The sequence below is a fragment of the Mustela putorius genome, unplaced genomic scaffold (assembly GCF_011764305.1).
Source record: "Mustela putorius furo isolate JIRA1106 unplaced genomic scaffold, ASM1176430v1.1 tig00003875_pilon_pilon_pilon, whole genome shotgun sequence".
Taxonomy (NCBI): domain Eukaryota; kingdom Metazoa; phylum Chordata; class Mammalia; order Carnivora; family Mustelidae; genus Mustela; species Mustela putorius.
The window spans coordinates 6553696-6565978 of NW_025422026.1; the positions used below are offsets into that span (position 1 = coordinate 6553696).

The following is a 12283-nucleotide window of genomic DNA, read 5'->3' on the forward strand; positions in this document are numbered from 1 at the left end:
TTTATTTATTTATTTATTTATTTATTTATTATTTTTTTAAGATTTTATTTATTTATTTGACAAACAGAGATCACAAGTAGGCAGAGCAGCAGGCACAGAGAAGGGCAGGAAGCAGGCTCCCCGCTAAGCGGAGAGCCCGATGCGGGGCTCGATCCCAGGACCCTGAGATCATGACCTGAGCCGAAGGCAGAGGCTTAACCCACTGAACCGCCCACGTGTCCCTATTTTTATTTATTTTTAAGTAATCTCCACACCCCAACGAGGGACTCAAACTCATAACCCTGAGATCAAGAGTCACGTGCCTCTCCTCCTGACCAGCCGGGGGCCCCTAACCTCTTTATCTTACTGAATCGTCACAGTGTTCGTGTTGGGATGAGGAGATGGGTTCAAAGTGTGTCAGTGACTGTCCACCAGGTTCCACATCGGAATCACCTGAGGAGTTTGTGAAGACGTGGTTCTGGGTCCCCTAGCTTTTCTGGTCTAATCTGATCAGGACAGAATGCTGACCTCTGAATTGATCAAGTCCTTCAGAGGGAGGACTAGATCCTCCCTCTGACTGAATTGACTGAATTGATCAGTCCTACGGTCAGAGGGAGAGCAAACAGAAGGAATCTGGTGTGGCAAGCGGACACCCACCTACCTGGGGACCTACTACATCAGCAGCTCTGGGCGGAGCCCAGCAATCTGGTGTGACAAGCGCCACACAGAGCTCTGATGTTCACTCAGGTTTGAGAGCCCCTGCCCGGTAGCCTCGCTCTGCCAACGTGCAGCGTCAGCGCCAGCCGGGAGCCTGTGTGGAATGCAGAGCTCAGGCCTCACCCCACACCTCCTGATTTAGAATCTGTGTTTGGCCAGACCCCTGGGCTCTTCATTCACGCAGGAGAGTTCGCGAAGCCCTGCCTTAGACCCGTAGTTCTCAAATGTGCCAGAAAAACAGCATTAACTTGGGAGCTTTGGGTTTTGAAGTACAAATGCCCAGGGTACCTGGCTGGCTCAGTGGGAAGAGCGTGCGACTCTTGGTCTTGGGGTCATGAGTTCAAGCCCCACATTGGGTGTAGAACTCACTTAAAAAAAAAAAAAAAAAAAAAGCCAAATTCTGGCTTTGCCTCCGAGGAAACACCAAACGGCCAATGGTGCTGGTGCTGTGGTTGGGCCCTAGTGGGGGGCCCTGGCAGGAGGTGGGGGCCCTGGTGGCTCCCACAGAAGCTTTGGCAGCAGCATCCAGGGCAGGGTCTCGGCCCAGATCTGGGAGGGGCAAGGCTGAGGACCAGGAGAGGATCCCCATCCCCAAGCTGGGTCAACAACAAGAAGGACAAGAAGATCTGGTCCCCAGAGATGGAGATCTCGGCTCTTCCTCCCCATCAAGGAATCTGAGATCACTGACTTTCCTGGGAGCATCCCTCAAGGATGAGGTCTCGAAGACTCTTCCTGTGCAGAAGCAGACCCGTACGGACCAGGTTCAGGTGTTGGTTGCCATCAGAGATTATGTTGGCCTGGGTGTTCAGTGCTCCAAGGAGGTAGCCGCTGCCATCTGTGGGACCATCATCGTGGCCAAGCTTTCCATCATGTGTGGCAAGGCTCCTAGGAGAACAAGACAGGCCAGCCCCACAGTGTCTCATGCGAGGTGACTGGCTGCTGTGACTCTGGGCTGGTGCGCCTTATCCCCAACACCAGGGGCACTGGCATTGTCTCAACCCCTGTGCCCAAGAAGCTACTACTGATGATGGCCCACATTGACAATGGCTAACCCTCAGCCGGGGGGCTGCACCTACCCTGGGCAACTTCACCAAAACCCCTTCTGATGCCATTCCTAAGACCTACAGCGCTCTCACCCCTGACCTCTGGAAGGAGACTATGTTCACCAAGTCTCCCTATCAGGAATTCACCGACATCTGTAAAAATCCACACTGGAGTCTCTGTGCAGAGGACCCAGGATCCAGCTGTGGCCACTGCATAGTTTTATCCAAGAAAATTTCAAGTGAATTAAAGCCTCTTAAGAAAAGGGGGGGCAGGCACCTGGTTGGCTCAGTAGGTAGACCAGGCAACACTTGATCTCAGGGTCATGAGTTCAAGCCCTGCCTTGGGTGTAGAAAGTACTTTTAAAAAAATCTTTAAAAATAAATTTTTAAAAACCACGCACACGGGGCGCCTGGGTGGCTCAGTGGGTTAAACCTCTGCTTTCGGCTCAGGTCATGATCCCAGGGTCCTGGGATAGAGCCCCGCATCGGGCTCTCTGCTCAGCGGGGAGCCTGCTTCCTCCTCTCTCTCTGCCTGCCTCTCTGCCTACTTGTGATCTCTGCCTGTCAAATAAATAAATAAAATCTAAAAAATAAAAAAAATAAAAACCACACACACAAAGTACAAATTCTCTAGGTATCCCATCCAGGTTTCAAATTCACTAGGTTTGAGGTCACATGTAGGTCCCTTCTTTAAAAACCTGCCAGTAAGGGTGCCTGGGCAGCTCAGTCGGTTGGGCATCTGCCTTCAGCTCCTGTCATGGTCTTAGGGTCCTGGGATTTAGGCCCGTGTTGGGCTCCCTGCTCATTGGGGACCCTACCTCTCCCTCTTGCCCTGCTTGTGCGCTCTGTCACTATCTCTTTCTCTTTCTCAAATGGAGAAATAAGATCTTTCAAAATCTTTTCTTAAAATTAAAAAAAAAATAAAGTGAAACCCCCTGGTAAATCCGATGATCATTTAATTTTAGGGACAATTCCATTCCATGTTGCTGTCTCTCTGTAGAAGGAATTTTCTGAGTATTCTTTTCCAAGGCATCTCAGAAGGTTGCCTAAGGTTGCCAGATTGAACAAGTAAAATACGGAACATGCAGTACAATTTGGATCTCAGATAAACAGGAAATAAATTTTTGTGTAAGAATGTCCCAAATATTGCCTGGAACATACTAGTTATAATTATTTTAAACAGTAAAAATTTTAAAATTTAGTGTATTTACTAGTAAAAAAGATTTAAATTCAGTCAATTTGGTCAATTTAAATTGGGTGAAAATTGCTAAAAAAAATTATTGTTTAATATCTAAATTCAATTTAAGTTCAGATTGGACTGTGTGTTCTGAATTTTTTCTGGCAACCCTACTCACAACGGTCCCGGAATTTCAAGGAGAAATTTGGCATAACCTTAGGGAGAAGAGGAGGAGGAAGAGCTTGCCAGGACAACAAGAAATGGATGAATGAAAGGCGGAATGTAAAAAATACTGTTACACTATCTCAATCAGCTCAAGCTAAGTTACACCTAAGGCTGCAGAAAAGTGACACTTCCATCTCAGTAACTCACAGCCCCGAAGGTTTATTGCTTGTTCATGTTACATGTCCATAACGATCAGCTGCCTCTCCTCTTCATTCCGTGACTACGGCTCATGAGAGGCTTCTAAGCTAGAACACTCCTGGCCTCAGGGAAAAGGGATGAAAGAGAATGGCTGGCCACAGAATGATTCTTAAAGCTAGGGGGACCAAATGTCCCATTTTGTCCAGGACTAAGTGGTTCCTGGGACCTAAGACATCAGCGCTAAAAGTAGAGTAGCCCTGGGCAAATCGAGATGGTTAGCCACCCTAATTAATAAAGCTTTTACGTGGAAATGACACTGGTTACTTGTGTTCATGTTCCATTGGTCAAGAGAGTCACGTTACCATGTTTGTCATCAATGGGTCGAGCACTTACAAGCCTCCAGTAGTGAGGGACCCACAGAGATATTATGGATATTTTAATATCCATAATGGATAATGGGGCAATGGATATTTTTAATACTAATACAATCTTCCACAAAGAAGCAGGTGGGAAAATCTCATAGTCTTCTCTTTAGAATATAGAATAGGAAGGACCTCCAAGATGGCAGAGCCAAGGGCCAGAAGGACAGCAGCCTAAGGACCTCCCTTCTTCCCGGGAGCAGGACTAGGACCTAATCAAGAGACACACTCCACACCCAGGATCAGTGACAGCCCAGGCAAACTTCAAGATTTCCACAGACCAGGGACTACTATGTTCCCCATTCTTTCCTTTCTAAATGGATTGAGATCACTCCATCCCTGTGGTTCCATCATCCATCGAAAGGAATGGATAATGTCTTTTTAATTCTAGATCTCCAGATCTAGAGGAACCACATCCAGACCTGATGTATCATGAAATGCTGGGCTTAAAGTCTGGTGCCATGGTTAGATGAGAATTTAAGTTGTCTCCTGAGAGGAGTGATTTATTTTGCAGAAAAGAGGGAAAAAATATTTGCAACCAATGGGGTCTATTGAGGTAGCTTGTGTTATGATCCAAAATACATGTTTCTTCTCTGGGACTACGTCTTTTGGGACCCTTACCTATATGAGGATTATATTTGTAACCCCACTGACCTTGGGCTCAGCCATGTGACTTGCTTTGGCCAACAGAATGTAAGGAGAATGGACACAGGTCACTTCTGAGTCAAAGACTGAAAAGCCAGCCCCTGGCCCACCCCCTTCTCTTTTCCTTCTCCCTGAGATTGGCATGTTCCAGACAAAGGCTACAGGATCCCAGAGCAGAACTGCAGCCACTCCACCACAAACATGTAACATGAGTAAGAAGTAAGTGCCGATATTGGCACTGAGATGTTGATGATATTTGTAACCAAGCATAACTAAGCCAATCCTGCCAGGTACAAAAGTGAACGAGCAAAATCACATGAGAATACCTCTATGATTCTGTGTTTGCAAAGTCTGTGAACAGGCAAAGCTAAATAGTATACCATTTAGGAAGAAAGCTAGAGTGGGGCGCCTGGGTGGCTCAGTGGGTTAAGCCCCTGCCTTCAGCTCAGGTCCTGAGATCAAGCCCCACATCAGGCTCTCTGCTCAGCAAGGGGCCTTCTCCCCATCCCACCCCCCGCCTGCCCCTCTGCCTGCTTGTGATCTCTCTCTCTCTCTGTCCAATAAATAAATAAAATTGTTTTTTAAAAAAGAATAAAGCTGGGGTGGCAAAACTATAAAGAAAACAAGAACATGATTAGCGCAAAATTCAGAGGAGGGCTTGCCTTGGGCTGGAGGTCAGAGAGACATTAAAGAGTTCTAAACTGTTCACGTTATATTTTCTCTGTTGTGTGTTAATTATACAACTTAAAGATCATGAAAATGACATGTACTTGTCCTTTGCTTTCCTGGACACCTTCTCTTGGATCCCAATGACCAGCTAGTTCCAGGAAGCCGGAACTAGCCCATATGGAGAGACCACACCTTGGGTGTTCTCTGGCTGATGGCCCAGCTGGGGTTCCCGCCAACAGCCAGCCTCAAATGCCCACAATGAAGGTGACTCCAGACCCCACCACTGAGATACCCTCCAGGCCTCCATTCTTGCCAGCAGAATCCCCAGACATCAGGGAGCCAAGTCACCCCAGCTAGACCCCATCTTCACTGCTGACATGTGGAAGCCACAAGCACAATAAAATTGTGTAAAATGTAAAATGAGACAGTTTGCCAAGGAGCCGTTGGTAAGTGACACAGTTAAAACACTCGCACACTTTTTTGAAAACCGGTTCAGTTCCATACTATAAATATCTCTCCCTGGGCCCTCCTTAAGCGAGTTTGTGCATGCAAGAGGCTGGGCTGCCCACCGAATGCCCCGCAGTGGGGAGAAGACAGGACAGACCGTGAGGTCTAGGGCCAGGGTCTTGGGGAAGGAAATCCTCCCTTATTCCAGGGTGAAGGAAGCGGAAGGTTACTTAGTGGGTGTGACCGGAGACTTGCCCTGAACTGGGATTCTTGCATTCTCTCGCTTACTCAATCCCAAATTAATTCACTCACCAAACAGGTCACCTAGGGGGCAGAGCCCAGGAAATCGGGGTGGTGTGACCTACCTTGGTGGTCTGGACCCTCGGAGCCAAGGAGGGGTGGGGGGTGGGGGGTGGCCCAGCGGGGAATTCCCTGCAGAGGAGTTAGGTGTCCAGGGTGCTGTGGGATTCCAGTCGGGTTTTTGGGAAAGAGCCGAGGCCCCTCAGTCCCTTCAAACCTCCCTTCTTTGCCAAGAACCGACGAGACCGCGGGGTTGGAGCAGAAGCCGCAGCGGACCTTCCGCGAGTTCACCCCCTGGACGCGTCCCACCGGCGGCTGCCGCTCACAGCGCCTCCCGGCGGCGGCGGGGCCGCACTGCCGAGGCCCCCCACGCCCACCCCCACGAGCCCCGGGTGGTGGAGGCGCACCTGCAGACGCCCCTGTGAGCGGCTGGGCCGCCTAGTAGGTGTCTATGCCCTCGAGACCCTCAGCCACGTGGAAATCCAGCCTGGGATGATTAGCCTCTACCTGGGTGAGCTTTCCATCAAGCACGGGGGTGCGGCATGGGAGCCTCCGTCGCTCCTCGCGTCTCACCCCCTTAAGTCACCTGCTGGGGTAACAGAGGCACAGATTTCTCTAATAAAACAAAGCAAAACAAACCTGCCTCCTTGGCCCTATCTGGAGTGGAAATCATTGTGAATCTCAAGACCTTTGCCTCCTTATTATTCAGAGCCCAAAGTCCCTGAGCCCCGGGACCTTGCAAGGTTTTCAGAGGGCAAGGCATCCTGGAGGAGGGACGACTCCCGCAGCTGGGCATGTCACCGTCACTGTGTCCTCAGGAGCTCGGGTGCGGACACCAGAGGGAAACACTTCTCCCCTGGGCTTTGTTCGGTCTCTCTGCGGGCCTGCTGACTCTCCTGGCCTGCAACCAAGAGGTCCGGCTCAGTGGCTCAGCACATGCGTGTATCCGGCTCTCCTGGTGTGGATTTGGCTCGGGAAAGACCTCTGGCACCTCCTGTTTTCTTGTTTGAACAGAGAGTAGTGTCCTTGCCATGCCCCAGAAAGGATATAGGGCAGGAAGATGGCTTGCTCACAAGAATGCCCAGGGGTAGGGCGCCTGGGTGGCTCAGTCAGTTAAGAGCCTGCCTTGGGCTCAGGTCATGATCTCAGGGTCCTGGGATCAGCCCAGCATGGACCTCCCTGCTCAGAAGGGAGTCTGCTTGTTCCTCTGCCCCTCCCCCTGCCTGTGCACATGCTCTCTCTCTCAAATAAATAAAATCTTAAAAAAAATTTGTGTCCTCCAGCAAATATGATCAGGTTCTTGCCCCTGATATCTATAACTTTGGAAGTAGGGTCTTTGTAGATACAATCAAGATTTGATCACACTGGCTTAGGGTGGCCCCTACAATGACAGGTGTGTCGGGTGTTGAGATTACTAAAATAAAACAAGCAAAAAACTTTTAAAAAAAAGAAGGGAAAGGAGATTTTGGATAGAGAGACACAGAGAGACATGGGGAAATAGGCCCCGGGATGACAGAGGCAGGGGTCGGAGTGAGGCACTGCCAGCCACACTAAGGACAGCCAGCAACCGCCAGAAGCTAGGAGGTGGGGGAGAGGTTCTCTCTCACAGCTCTGAGAAGCGACCAGTCCTGCCCATACCTGGATTTTAGCCCTCAGGACTGTGGGAGAATCAAGTTCTATTGTTGTAAGTCACCAGGTTTCTGGTATTTTGTTCCAGGAGCTGTTGCTAACTAATACACCCCGGGACAGGGTGGAGGGTGCGGGGTGGAGGATGCTGAATGTTGCACAACTTTAACCTTTCCCAAAGAGAGAATATAGAGGGGCGCCTGGGTGGCTCAGTGGTTTAAGCCTCTGCCTTCAGCTTGGGTCATGATCTCAGGATCCTGGGATCGAGCCCCACATCGGGCTCTCTGCTCAGCAGGGAGCCTGCTTCCCCCCTCTCTCTCTGCCTGCCTCTCTGCCTACTTGTGATCTCTATCAAATAAATAAATAAAATCTTTTAAAAAAAAAAAAAAAAGAGAGAATATAGAGCCTAACAGTTACCCATAGACACTGCAGGGGTGCCCAGAGCAGGCCTGAATTCCAAATTGATCGTCCACCAGCCAGTGTCTTTGGATGCATGACTGAATGTGAGTTTCCTTATATGCAAAAACTAGTGAAATTTCCTTTTCAGATAATCTATGCAAAGTGCCGGGAGCATGGGCAGCAGGAAGTAAATGGTAGCTAACACTAGCATATGAGCCCGGACTCCCTTCTCTGTGGTCACCAAGGAAGTTTTCCCTCTGTGCAGTGTCTTGCAAGAGGACCGAAGCAAGAAGGAATGGATTTGCAGATGTCTGAGGATAACCTAATCTATAGTCTAGATAGAAGGGGGAGGTAGAGGGGGAACGAAAAACTTCTCTGAATAATCATGAAAAAGCAGGGCACCTGGGTGGCTCAGTGGGTTAGACCTCTGCCTTCAGCTCAGGTCATGATCTCAAGGCCCTGGGATCGAGCCCCGAGTCCGGCTCTCTGCTCAGCAGGGAGCCTGCTTCCCTCTCTCTCTCTCTGCCTGCCTCTCTGCCTACTTGTGATCTCTCTCTGTCAAATAAATAAATAAAATCTTAAAAAAAAATCATGAAAAAGCCTGCGTTCATTTGGGATAGCAGAAATTGTAAGCTGTTTTGTTTTTTTTTTTTAAGATTTTTATTTACTTGAAAGAGACCAAGAGAGGGAGAGAGAACACAGACGGAGAGGAAGAAGCAGGTTCCCCGCTGAGCAGAGAGCCCGATGCGGGGCTCGATCCCAGGACCCTGGGATCATGACCTAAGCTGAAGGCAGAGGCTTAACGACTGAGTCACCAGGCACCCCATGCTTTTCTATATATTACGGGTTTTGTCTATGAGTAAGTTTTACTTGTGTAATCAGGAAAAAATAAACCTGATTTAAAAAGAAAGAAGGGGGGATGCCTGGGAGGCACAGCACCTGCCTCTTGATTCGGCTCAGGTCATGATCTCAGGGTCGTGAGACGGAGCCTTGAGTCAGGCTCTGAGCTCAGTGGGGAATCTGCCTGAAGATTCTCTCCCCCTGCCTCTCCTCCCACTTGTTCTCGATAAACAAACAAACAAACAAACACATAAATCCTTAAAAAGAAAGGGATCCCATGTCCTATCAAGAAGCATTGTGACTGACATAATCAAATAAACAAGATTAAAAAAAATTAAAAGGAAATTACCCTCCATTCAAAGTGACCCATCCAGAAAGCAGCGGAAATCAATACGGTGAGAGGCGCCAGGCTTAGATCTCTTCTTTGACATACTTATATCCATCTTACAGTCCAGCATCTTCAGAAATGACCCCATTCTCTTCTTGCCAGCCTGTGAACCAACCACCAGCCTGAGTCCATTCCCAAATGGCTTTTTAAAAAAACAACAACAACTCCTTCACCTCCTCCAGACTTATCCCTGATGCCTATCATGCCCGATCTGAATGAACCACAACACCGGAGCCCCTATCCACCCTTCTTTACAATGCTGCTTTGTCTTGGATCTCAGTATGGCCTAAGCACCCACTTTCCTTCCAGCTCTGGGGTCCAAAAGATTTCTCTCTTCCTCTTTGTGCGCTTTGCCCTCCAGTATTCGTGCCTTAAAAGTGCAGGCTTCAGCGGTCTCTGTGAGCCTTGACATTGGGACTTGCGCTTGTTCTTGTTCCTTGAGTCGAGTCGTGTTGCAGTCACTCCTTGCTGGTGTGGCTTTGGTCTTAATACCTGGTGGGGCTTAGTATTAGGTCTTTTAGAGACAGCCCTTTACTCAGCTGGTGAGTCAAATCTTCCAGAACACCACTGGACAATATGCAAGAAGGCTCTGGAAATGTTCATAGCCTTTGAGACTCTGACCTTGTAATTTCATTTCCAGGAATATTTCCTCTGGAAATGAAACTGATGGACAAGGATTTATGCAGAAATATGAATCAGATCATTTAAATCAGCAAAACAACAGAAGCAACCTGGGTGTCTAAGAGCAGGGAACTGATCAGGCAAATTATAGCACAGGCTAATTGTGGATATTTGTGCAGCCATGAATATGGTTGCAATATTATTAATGTCATGGAAAAATACCTTGATCAAAATTATGTATTTTGTATGATTTCCAGTGAAATTTAAAAAGGCACAAAGCAAAAATAAGAAAGAAATATGTCAAAATATTGATAATTTGCCTCTGGGTAGTGAGGCTATAGAATCTTTTCCCCACCATTTTTCTTTATATTTAGAGTTTTCAAGTGTTCTACGTGAGTACAAATCACTTTTATAATCTGAAGGGGAAACCCCAAAAGACTTCTCACACGTAGAAGAAAAAACAATTAATTACACTTGAACATGGTATCCTAGTGTGCTATTGTGATTTATAATATGAACCATATATTTCATCTTCCTTCATGGTTCCTAAAATCATTGGAACTTCCTAAGTAATGAAAGAGGTCCCAGTACCTTTTGTGTGTGTTAATCAGGTGACTTTGGGAAGTGCCTAAGGATGAGAGCTGGTTTCCAGGGGAGCCAACCATGTCATTAGAGAGTTGAAATCATTCTCCAATCTCTGGGGAGGGGAGATTGAGTTTAGTCCTCAATGGCCAATGATTTACTCCATCATGGGAGCTAATGAAGCCGCCATAAAAACCCAAAATGAGGGGATTCAGAGAGCCTCCAAGTTGAGGAATCAGAAGGCTTCCATGGGCAACCAGGCCAAACCCCAAACTCCACAGGGACAGAAGCTCCCTTGTTGAGGACCTCGCTCTAAGTATTACTTCATGTGGCCGTTGACTCATCATTTAATATCCTTTGTAATGAATCAATAACCCAGCAGTAACCAGGTTTAGTCCTAAGTGCTTTGAACTTCTCTAGCAAGTTAATGGAACCCAAGGGAAAGGTCATGGGGACCTCCATAATAGCCAGTCGGTCAGAAGTACAGGTAACAATCTGGACTTGTGATTGGTGTCTGCAGTGTTGGGCGGTCTTATAGGACTGAGCTCTTTACCTGCAGAATCTGAGTCCATAGGGTCAGAACTGAGTTGACCTGTAGGGCACCCAGCTGGTGTTGGTAGTATGGAGACCCCCACCCCCTCGTGACATAGACACATTGGACTTTGAGGTCCATAACCTTTTACCTGAACTGCAAGACTCCAGGTGTATCATTGAGAACTTAGGTTTACCTTTTTGTTTATGTAGCGTGAGGGGTCCCCTATTCCTTTTGGGATAGGGCTGTGAGCAAATAAGCCTGTAGGTTTTTGAGATCTGTGTTCTCCCCTACAGATCTCTAATATGGAGGAAATGGCTAGACAAATCCTTTGTTTGGAAGCGGTGGAGTTGAAAAGCAGACCCTGGGGTGGTTCTCAGGGTCCAGACAGTGGGGGCAGGGTTGCTTTGTAATGAGAGGCAGCTGCTCAAGCCACATCCCTCTGAGAATGGGAAGGGCTGTATGAATGCCTAAAAAAACTAGAAACCAAGAGCCAAGGCATTGGGAGCCTGGGACGCTCCCCCAAGCTCATGAAGGAGGCTGTGTTCCTTTGAAGGATCTTGCTGACCTGGTAGGGGACAGTGGAGTGAGTTTTTTTTTTCCTACAGCGACTCCTGTGGCTGGGAGGAGACATGACAGCTTTTCAGGAGACTCAAGCTCCCCATTTCTCCCTGAGAACTCCCTGGTGGACTTCCTTTGTGGCAGATTCCTCTCTGGTAGCAGTCTGCCCTCTGACCCCTTTTCTGCTCCAGTGCTCACCCTCTCTAGGATGGTGTCTGTGACTCTTCTGCCATCTTGCATACCCTAGGCTAACCAGTCATACTTCTCAAGCCCATCCCTACACGAGAGTCAATTTCTCCAGCTCTTTTAAGTTAATGACCTTCACAAGCTGAGTTAGGACCATCTGACCAACAATATGAGTTTTGATCAGATTTGTGAGCTAGGGAATTGGAACAGGTAGTCATCTGTGGGGTCCCCCCAGGAGACAAATAAAAGCCAGTTTGGAGCTCCTTCAGGTCTGGGGATGGCAGGGGGTCAGGCAGTGCCAGCTTGGTCTAGGACACACATTTTGTTGAAGCTGCTGGCAGGGGCTGGTCTGGGTAAGGAGAGGTACCCTCTTCCTGAATGCCCTAGCATATGGGCATTGGTGGTGTGGGTCTAGGGGTTCAAATGAGACTGAAGGGGTGTGACCAGGTATTGCAGAGAAGGGACACCCCCCACCCCGCAAACAAGGGGAGCATGACCGGAGGTGCTGGAGAGAAGAGAAAATTTCCATTTGGCTTTTCGAGCTCCTTGCCATGTCCCCAGAGGACAGCAACTTGGCAGCTATCTGCGTGCCCGATCCCTAGTCTTTGTTCATGAATTTTTTATTTCAGGCAAAGAGCCTTATCTCTCACTGGAGCTGCTTCAGGAGCCTGCTTTCCCATCAGCTGGAGCCTGGGCAGATGGAGAGTTGCATTAAGGCATGAATTATCTGTCCCTTGAGAAAGGAAGGGCACTCTGTGCTTTCGAAAGGACAGCTCCCACCTCCCCCAA

General features: G+C 48.3%; 1 protein-coding gene and 1 pseudogene across 1 annotated transcript in view; both read left to right on the forward strand.

Moving 5' to 3' along the window:
* Positions 1–1104: 1104 nt before the first annotated feature.
* Positions 1105–1957, forward strand: LOC101690027 (annotated as a pseudogene).
* A 2594-nt stretch (positions 1958–4551) lies between these two features.
* LOC123388107 (centriole, cilia and spindle-associated protein-like) overlaps positions 4552–12283 on the forward strand; it is a 29140-nt gene continuing 21408 nt past the window's right edge. The window contains 2 exon segments of the mRNA XM_045067217.1: positions 4552–4562; positions 5994–6180. Of these exon segments, the coding sequence (XP_044923152.1) occupies positions 4552–4562; positions 5994–6180 (198 nt within the window).